Source organism: Nestor notabilis, unplaced genomic scaffold, assembly GCF_000696875.1.
Source record: "Nestor notabilis isolate BGI_N333 unplaced genomic scaffold, ASM69687v1 scaffold11731, whole genome shotgun sequence".
Taxonomy (NCBI): domain Eukaryota; kingdom Metazoa; phylum Chordata; class Aves; order Psittaciformes; family Psittacidae; genus Nestor; species Nestor notabilis.
In genome coordinates, this window is record NW_009915238.1 from 10,597 (window position 1) to 20,027 (window position 9,431).

The following is a 9,431-nucleotide window of genomic DNA, read 5'->3' on the forward strand; positions in this document are numbered from 1 at the left end:
GGCAGTGTCAGCCCAACATCAGCATCCTGCTTTCCTCTAATGAAGGGATCAGCAACTATCCCTGTACTCTCACAAAGGCTGAAAAATACCAGTGTCATTCTACAAATTCCAGATTCATCAATCACTGTCCCCAGCAGTTGTCATTCCAGACCTTGTTCCTTTAACATTTTGGTTGCTTCCATGATCTTTGCTAAGTCCAGCATCAGAGGTTCAGAGAGTAAAGGATAACTGGTAGGTAGAGCTTGGACAAAGGTGAGATGGACAACTGATGAGCACAAAAAGGTGAAGATCTTACCGGGAAGAAGTAGGCCAAATTACAGAACTCCTATGCAGGGTTTATGTTGAAGAATGCGGTGCTATTACCATATATTAGTATTTGGAACATGCACTATAGTCAAATAGGTTAAAATGGTGGTATAAAAACTTACATTAATAAATCAAAACTTGCTGCATGATAGTCTATATGCATTGAAATTATTATTTTCAAATATAACACCATATTTAGTGCATAATTTCTCAAAAGTTCTAGTCTGGTTAAGTTAGTAATTCATCACATCAATAAAGTCACTTCCCCTCAGCCCTTCCTTTGGTTGCTTCTTAAAAGGTGACGTTACAGTGGTCGCTACTCCAAGCTCTTCATCAAGCATGTAAGCTTTTAAACAAAAAGAAATACTTTGACTAGTCTGTGGTTCTCCTAAATTCACTAGTCAGAATACTTTTAGCAGGTGGGAAGAGTACTTCTGTCTGCAATCCACTAAGAGCATGTTCCATTAATAGGGTAAGTAGGGGTCTCGTATTTATAGGTTGGTGTAAGGATGAGTACTACCTCATATATGCAACACAAAGCATTATCCAGTGAGAAAAGATAGAAACCCTAGCAATTAATACTACTAGTAATGAAGCAGTCATTCCTCTGCTGCCCTTCCTCCTTCCCCCCACCCCGCCTTGTGAATCTAGTAGCAGGTGGTGGGAATAACAGAGCAAACACTAGCTTCTTGTTGCACAGTTATTTCTTCAGCTAATGAAGCCTTTTGAGAATACTTTTCAAGCTGCTTTTCCAGAATGGAAACCAGTGTTGCAGACTTAATATTATGTTGGTTATACGTGAATATGATTAAACAAAAACCCGAAAAAACCCCAACCAACAAACAAAAAACAAACCAAAACCACACCAAACACCACCCGCACCCCCCAAAACGCTGCACTCCCCAAAGGGTATTGTAAAAATTCTTAGTTTTACTAGTATTTTTAAATGTATAGTTTCCAGAGTTCTGAATATTGTGCACCTGTGAAAGGTTATTTTAAGTTAGCTTCTTACTGCCTGAGAGAGAACAATATGTAACTATTAGTAGGAGCTCTTAATAGGTTAGAAAACTTCTAACATCCCAAATGTGAACTAACTTGAACAAGAGGGATTTTTGGACTCCTGGATTTGTTTTCTGTCTCTCACTAATCCTATGTACAAAGCTGGGTGGGTCTGTAAGAAAAATCTGAATGTAATAGACTATCTTATCTATAAATCACTTAACAGTCAATGCCTGTCTGCCACAGAGGGAGGAGTATGAGGAAGGAGGGGATGAAGAGTGATAGGACAAAGCCTAAAAGTATTTGCATGATGCCTATACCTTCTTATGGACCATCAAGCATAACAGGGGTCAGTAGCAGATGTCCAGTGAAATGTGTAAAGCAAAGACGTGTAATACTCTTCCAAGTTCTAACAAAGCCAAAGTGGGTTTCTATTTAATAACCCAGTAGAATGAAAAAAAAAAAAAATTGGAAGAAAAAAGATGACTTCTGGAATCAGTGCAAACTTCTAGTCCCATATTACTTCCTGCCGTAAATGCAGTAAGAAATATTTTGTTAGGCTAAAGTGTGCATGAAAAACCTGCCTCCTTTTGTTTCTGAAACAAAAGCCTGCTGGGTTTGTTGGAGACCCCACTACTTTTTGTCTCAGAATGATTAGTCTCTGTTTCTTCCTTATTGCTGCCCCTGTGTCTTCTTTCCACGCTGGAGATTCAAAATTGTTCTTAACTTCAGATTGTGTTAAAATGATCAGGAGGCAAAATTGCTCTTTTCCCTCTAGCTACTTATCTTCTGCAAGTTATTTTTGGCCTAAACTTGCTTTTGCTTGGGAAGACGTTTGTTATTGAAAGCTTGTAGAAGTCTGCCAAAAGAGCCTTACTTTCTCATCAGTGCAGGAAGGAAACTCATTGCAGTACTAATAATGAAACTTCCTGGGTTAATAGCTGAAGATTTCTGAGTTTTAGTGAAGGAGAAATATTTACTGAAGGAATTAGGGTTTGGTTGTGGGTTCTTGGTTTTTTTTCTTTAGTTCTGTGAGCCTTTGAAAACATTCCCCCATCCTTCGTTCTGGAGGCTTTCCATATTTTAGACTGCTGCCTAGAACATAATATGTTGCTCCAAGAAATTTAAAAGTGATGTTTCTGTCCTGTTGACACAACCTAATTCCAGCTGTGGAAATGATGACACTCTTTTTCACACAATCCTCCGTAACCCCAGAAAAATAATAATTCTCTGCCTATTTATTGTGAAGGCTACATAAGGCGAGTGCAACTCATTAGTATACTTGGAGTTAAATGTATTTTCTGGATTTTCTAAATGTATAGGTTCATATAATTCTCTATCTTGTACACTTAATGACATATGTTTAAAATACAGTGTGATCCAGTTACAGTTGTAATAGAAACAATAATAGTAATAGAAACCCTAATGTTGTGGTGGTGCTTTTTTGTGCATTTTTGGGGGGGTTGTTGGTTAATTTCCTATTTTTTATGTTAATTTCTGGCATTACTGGTTGTTAGAAGGTATGTGGACAGCATGGTCATGGTGATGCTGGGGACTGCTTGTAGAAGTTGGTGCTGAGCTTGCTTTAGCAAGTGTTTGGTCCTTTGTGATTTGTCTGCATGGGAAAGCTTGTGTGCTGTAAATTAGGCTGTAAATTTGTAGTGCATTAGCTGTTACATGGCAAATGCCATGTAGGCATTTAACGAATACAGAAAACATTTCCATTCAGCAAGGATTCCTGTGTGATGAGGGTTCTGCACTCAGCTATTCTTTGCATGGTGGGGTCATTCACACAGAGGTCAGTATATAGTAGCAAGCATACTGTGAACTTGTGCTGTGAAACTTTGCCTGGTTTAATTTCGTGTGTATGCAAGGGGGAGGAAAACTACTTCGGTTTGGTTTAGGTTCGTTAAACCATTCCTCAAAACAAGCAGTGTAAAAACTCTTCATGTCTGCATATGCACGTCTCTAGATGAGCTCAGACCCCCACCTCACTTCAGCACCTGTTCATGAAGTAAGTCAGGACAGTAGGCAGTTTCTTATTAGGTAGCTGTATGTATTCCACACCTTGCCATCATTCCTAGGTGTAAACAGGAAATTCTTACTGAGATCCTAACTTTTTTTTCAGAGGTTCATGGTAGATGGCACAGGAACTCCACTGTTCTCACCTGTGTTGGTAACACATTAGATAATCTGCTGATGTGTAAAGTATAAAAACTTAAACCCTAAGGTGCGATCTGTCCAGAAAGAGCTATTGTGTTACAGTGGAATGAGGCAGGGTAGTCTGTTGCTACCTGCTATCTCAAATCCGTGGAGAAATAGAGGACTTTGTTTTCCAGCTCGGGAAGTCTGACACCTTTTAATGAGCAGTAGACTCACTTTAATATTAAAGCTGGGACATTTTTATAGTTGAGTGTGTCTTGTGTGTTCTTGAGGTGAGAGAATCATGCTGCAGCGCTGAGCCGTTCTGAGACCCAGAGGACAGAGCCGCGCAGTTTTACTTCGCGATCCTACTGCCTTTGAGAGCGCACAGTGCGCTCTTACAACCATAAGACTGTTCCTATCTGTGCATGTAAACACATAAATGAGCTGTTTTATACTGGCAATTAGATACTCCAGAGAGTTGTGAAGCTGTGAGATATTGCTTCACTTAGGGTGGTTGCAACTACTTGGCCCACAGCCTAGGGCTTTGTTGCCTGCAATAGGTGTTAGCAAATGGCAATGCTAATGTGCTTAATGATATCATTACTAATCGGCAGGCTGGTCAGAACAATTGACCTTCATTGATCTTGGTATTTCTGCTTTTATTTCTTCCTCTGCCCTTTATGACAAGCTGTGCAAGCTCTTTGCCTTTGAAAGGATGTACGCAGTTGTATTGTAACACTTTAATTTTAGTTTGACTGATTTGTTTTAATGAACGGTATTATGAATGATTTCTTTCTTTCTTTTTTTTTGTTTTAATAAATCAGTGTGCCATGCCGAATTGAATGCCATCATGAACAAAAACTCAGCTGATGTGAAAGGCTGCAGCATGTATGTTGCCTTATTTCCATGTAATGAATGTGCAAAACTCATCATCCAGGCAGGTAAGGAGTAGTGCCAGCTTGATTTGTCAGGGTTGCAGTGCTGCCTGCTCGTTGGTATCTTATCACAGATGTATTTGATGTTAAATTGCTGCTGTTAGTTCTAAATTAATTGCACTGTCAACTTCATAAGATGCTACTTGTGGGGGTTTTTTTGCATCTGAATGGTGCCAAATTTTTCCAGTGCTAATTGCATCTTCTGTGATTCTAAGCGTGCTTCTAATTTAGGTTTGTAACTTCTTAGACCAGGAGCTGCCAAAGAACAACACAGGCGTTGCATATAATTACTGTCAATTTTACTGTGCTCTGACACATTGAATAGAGTAGGGCACAAAGAAATAAACTTCTGCATGACAAAAGGTCTGTTGGGAGTATATACATGAAATTTTAATTTGAATGTGATGCATGGTAGATATTTGAAGATTTTAAAATATCTTTGCTCATAAATGTCATAAGACTTCTATGATCCTACTTTAATTATGTCTTTCATTACAATTGTTATAAATCTGTGCCACTGCAGCGAGTGTGCTGGCCTAAATGTGTCTCCTTTTTTTCAGATTAGGCAGTATCTGCAGTAGGCTTCAGTTCCATAAAAACCTCTGTTTACGTTAGCCTATATTTCGCTCATTGAATAAAGTCTTGCAATCCTGGCATGGATTGTTGTTCTGGGGAGTTTCTCTCACCACAAATGGCCACAGGGATCTAGGAAGAAAGTAGCAAACAGAACACTTTATTTTGGTCAGTAGGTTTAAAATGAAGATAGGTGAAGGGGGAAAACGACAGTATTCTGTATTTGTGCTACATTTCTCTTATTTATAGAATCAAAATCAAATGGTCTTCCAATCAGATTGGCTGCTTGTTCTGAATGTAGTCATTCATCCTTATGGGCTTAGGTCAGCGCTTAATTGCAATGTATGGATATTCATGTGGCCTGATAAACACAGTAAGATGTTGATAGGCTTTGAAACGCTTATGAATTCTCTTGGGTCAGCCTTTACACTTCTCCCTTGCCTAAGTAATTTAGGCATAGATCATTCAACAATTTGAGATGGCATGCGTTTCTGTGATTTGAACCTGGGATTGGGAGCTATTTATAAAACAGAGAACAAAAGGAGAAAGGCATCAGTTTATAGCTCTGCATTTGGAAGGGGAATAGGATTAGGAGTTTAAGTTCTTTGTGGGGAATTTTATCTGTATTAGAGAGGTAGATAAGTTTTCAATTACTTTTGCAAAAATGCTTCATTTCTAGTCTGTCTAGTGGTTTTGCCTATGAGGTTTTCATTCTGGTTTCCTGAGTTAAACTCAGGGGAAAGCAGAGAAAAACATTTTCCAACATTTTTGAAAGAACTGTCTGCCAAAATAGCTCTACCTTACATAGCCTTATTCTCAAGTACAGTCTGTAGTATTTTGGGAAGTAGAGGTGTACCAAAGAGTTCTAGACCATGTGGATGAATGCTGCCTCTTCGGATTCTGTGCACCAGACATTATTTCTGGGTTTTTTTCGATGTATTTCTAAACTTTTTTATTTTTCTATATGACCTTTTTAGGCATAAAGGAAGTTATTTTTATGTCTGACAAATACCATGACACTATGGAAATGACAGCTGCACGGCGGATGTTTGATTTAGCAGGTATTATATACAGGTAAGAGAACCTTGGATTAATTTAATTTTTATTCTGGAAAGGAAGAAAGTTGTGTGTGGAAGAGACCAACAAAAGTTTTTCTTTGCTTCATGCAGCATTTTATTCTTTGGTAGTATCTGTAGATGGTTTTCTCTCCATGCCTGCAAAAGATAATGGATTGACAGACTTGCACCATTCTTTTTGCCTTCAGTATTGTTAAATTTCAGTTTCATAACATTTGTATGATATAATAGTCCATTTGGAATACTCATTAATTCCTGGACTGCAAGTGAAATTGCAAGTGTGATGGTTACACTGTACTCAGGAGAGTCATTGCTACTTCTTTGAGTAGGAGGTTAGACAAGATGATTTCCTGAAGTCCCTTACAACCTGAATTATCCTATGATCATACAAGTTGGACTGAAACGACCAGTTGATTTTTATTTTGTCTGTAGATTACTTGATCCTTTTTGGAACTTTAATATCTTTTTGTTGCAGTCAATTTGGGAAGGTGTCATTATAGCCACCCATAATTAATTCTCAGTGCCTATAGCTGTCCAGTCTTCTTTGGTCAGCTGTTCTTGAAAGCCAAGGGTAAAACTTGGAATATTTGCCTGAAAGTAATGACAAACTGAAAAATGTTTGAAGAGTGGGGGTTTTAAAGACATTGACAGGGATACCTAAAGGCAATCTGTTCAACAGCTAGTTTGATGGCAAAAACATGCTGTGGGTGAGGCTAATTATGCAGTGAGGGAGGCTTTGCAACTCTAAAAAGTTCTACAGTATTAATATAAAGACTTCGAAAAATTTGCAAACATAACAATTCTGACAGATAGAATTTTAGGATGAAAGGTGCCTACTGAGCTAAGAAATGTCCATGAAACCACACAGCAGTATTTGAAATTCAGTTTTAGTCCTTCAGTGTGTTTCCTGCCTACTAAGACTATTTTGACTAAAAAAGTATAAATCATTCTCTTGCAAATCAAACCTTGTAACTTCTCCAGGGTGAGAGTGTTTCTTGCATTTCAGATTGCTATTCTGGGCAAAGCATTTAGAATGGTCAGCAGCGTGTGCTTTTTTGTGTTGACTGTTACTCATTCTTGTATTGATTGTTAAGGATGTAGGTGGTACTTAATGAATCTCTTGAACTAAACTGCAGAGCTTAATTAGGCACTAAATCGACACTATTTGCATAATCCTTTGTTTACTGGTAGACTGGAAAATATATGCGTGGTCCCCAAATACCTTCTTTGCTAATTGCTGTAGCAGATGCTCTAATGATAATAAAAGGAAACATTTTGTGGCAGTATTAATTTTACAGTTCTAAAGTTACAATTTTTAAATGATTCCCTCTTAACTAGTTTGGGTTTTCCCCAGTATGATGCATAATGTGATACATTCCCTTAGCTCAATAAAATAATTTAACATATTGAGATGAAGTTTGAAAGTGTTCTTTGAAAACTTGGCAGGAAAAAAGTGATCAAAATATTACCAAAATATATTCCAAATATCTTTAATATATACATATGTGTACATATATGTTTATATGTAATGCATCTGCAGTATATTATTGGTTTTATTTATATATATGTGTACCTATATCTGTAAATATGTAGTAAAAATATTTGAAACATAAATCTATATGAACAAACATCCCAGCCCCAGTAACATGATGCCACCACCTGCAGCTAAGTTGTTAAAAGTCCTTTGACTCCTGGGTAATTTATGAACTCCAATAGCCGAAGAACATACAGGCTAACCCACCCCATGTGTCTTTTTTGTCTTAGTCTTTCTTGTCCAGGTTTCTCTCAGTGTGGAGCACTATAATTGGCTCCCATAGAGATGAAAACTATGTGAATCCAAGGAGGTTTTTTTTTTATTTTTTTAATTCCTTCAAAAATTTAGCTGAAGCTAAAGCAAGCAAAATGTTTTAACTACTCACTAACTAATATCCGTATTTTTCTTTATTTTAGGGAATTCAAGCCAAAGTGTAACAAGATCATCATCGACTTTGATTCAATTAACAGCAGACCAAATCAAAAGCTTCTGTGAATTAAGTCTCATTAAGTCTCTAGAAGAGTGTGATTATCCTTTTCTAAAAAGCTGCTAATGCCTTTCATCTTGAAGTTACTTGCAACTTTTTAATGGCTTCTGTAGCTAAAGTAGACTTCTAAGAAATCCAAGGCATAAAATGTCCTCCTCACTTCATCTTGTCACGTGAAATCTAAATCTCTTTACATTTTTTTAGCACCTTTATCAAAACTGCTTAAAAAGTCTAGAGACATGTTGATGAGACAACATAATGTATGTAAAGAAAACTGTTCTGATTCTTGCTCTATTCATCACCACATGCTCTGATAGGCTGTCAGCATTGATTTAGACTGAGTTTAACAGTAGTACTTATTGTAACTGGTAGTATATTGGAATACACTAATATCTGTTGATCTCTCTGTTGCATGTGAGGATCTAAATACTTGATCCTAATAAAGGACAAAAAAATGTTTTCCTTCCAACTAGCATAACACTAATATTTAAAAAGTGATACAGCTTTAAGAATGTGTGATATTCTGTATGCATTATCCAACAAATTAAATCCTCATTTTCCTTTTGAGTGCTGTGTAACACTGTCATACATGGGGATGGATGAGAGAGGGAGTTCTGGGAATGGTCTGTACTGGACCAGCTTTACAGGGGCTTTCAGGTCCTTGTTTTCCCCAAGACTCCAGAATTGGAAGGGGTTCAGGGAGTAAATTATTTGTCTCTAAGTTTGGGAATCTTACTTGGAGTTTGTTTTCATGTGTAGAAGGAAATCATTTTATTGGTCTAAGATGTTTCTAGGTAGTCCCAACATAGTTCAGTCTTAAAATGAACCTGTAAGGTAACTGAATGATTTTTTGTCCTTTGAGAGAAATTGGAGATAGTCAACCCATATCCATATCCATGCCAAAAGAGGTAGTTATGGTGTTAGCATGTTTCCCAGTGCTGGTGTAGTACCTTCATTTTCACAAATGCCACCTAAAATAATATCCTTTTTAATTTTGTCTTGAGATCTGGGAATAGATTTGAGTTCCTTTTCTCTAGTTTGATTTTTTCAGATTAAATATTCCTAATGGCTTTATTTGGATAGCACTGGTGTTTGGGTTTTTTCCTTGGTTTGGTTTTTTTGTGGGGTTTTTTGGGGAGAGGGTGGGCAGGTTGATTTTAAATGTGATTATGCTTCAGTGAGCTTTTATTTTTCTCTAGAAAAGCTTTGTTTCATATTTTGGGACATTATGTAATTTGGCTTCAGACCAATATTATTAAAGTCTTATTAAAATCCACTACATTGAAGTAGACTCATTATTATAATATTAAGCCGTGTGCTTGGCTCCAGAGTGCTGCTGTTTTTGCAATCATATGCAAAGCATATTTTGTGCATTG

General features: G+C 37.2%; 1 protein-coding gene across 1 annotated transcript in view; it reads left to right on the forward strand.

The window, feature by feature from the left end:
• DCTD (dCMP deaminase) overlaps positions 1 to 8,537 on the forward strand; it is a gene marked incomplete at its 5' end in the record, with an annotated part of 16,337 nt that extends 7,800 nt beyond the window's left edge. The window contains 3 exons of the mRNA XM_010024044.1: positions 4,275 to 4,391; positions 5,936 to 6,032; positions 7,985 to 8,537. Of these exons, the coding sequence (XP_010022346.1) occupies positions 4,275 to 4,391; positions 5,936 to 6,032; positions 7,985 to 8,063 (293 nt within the window). The remainder of the gene's footprint in view (positions 1 to 4,274; positions 4,392 to 5,935; positions 6,033 to 7,984) is intronic.
• Positions 8,538 to 9,431: the final 894 nt, after the last annotated feature.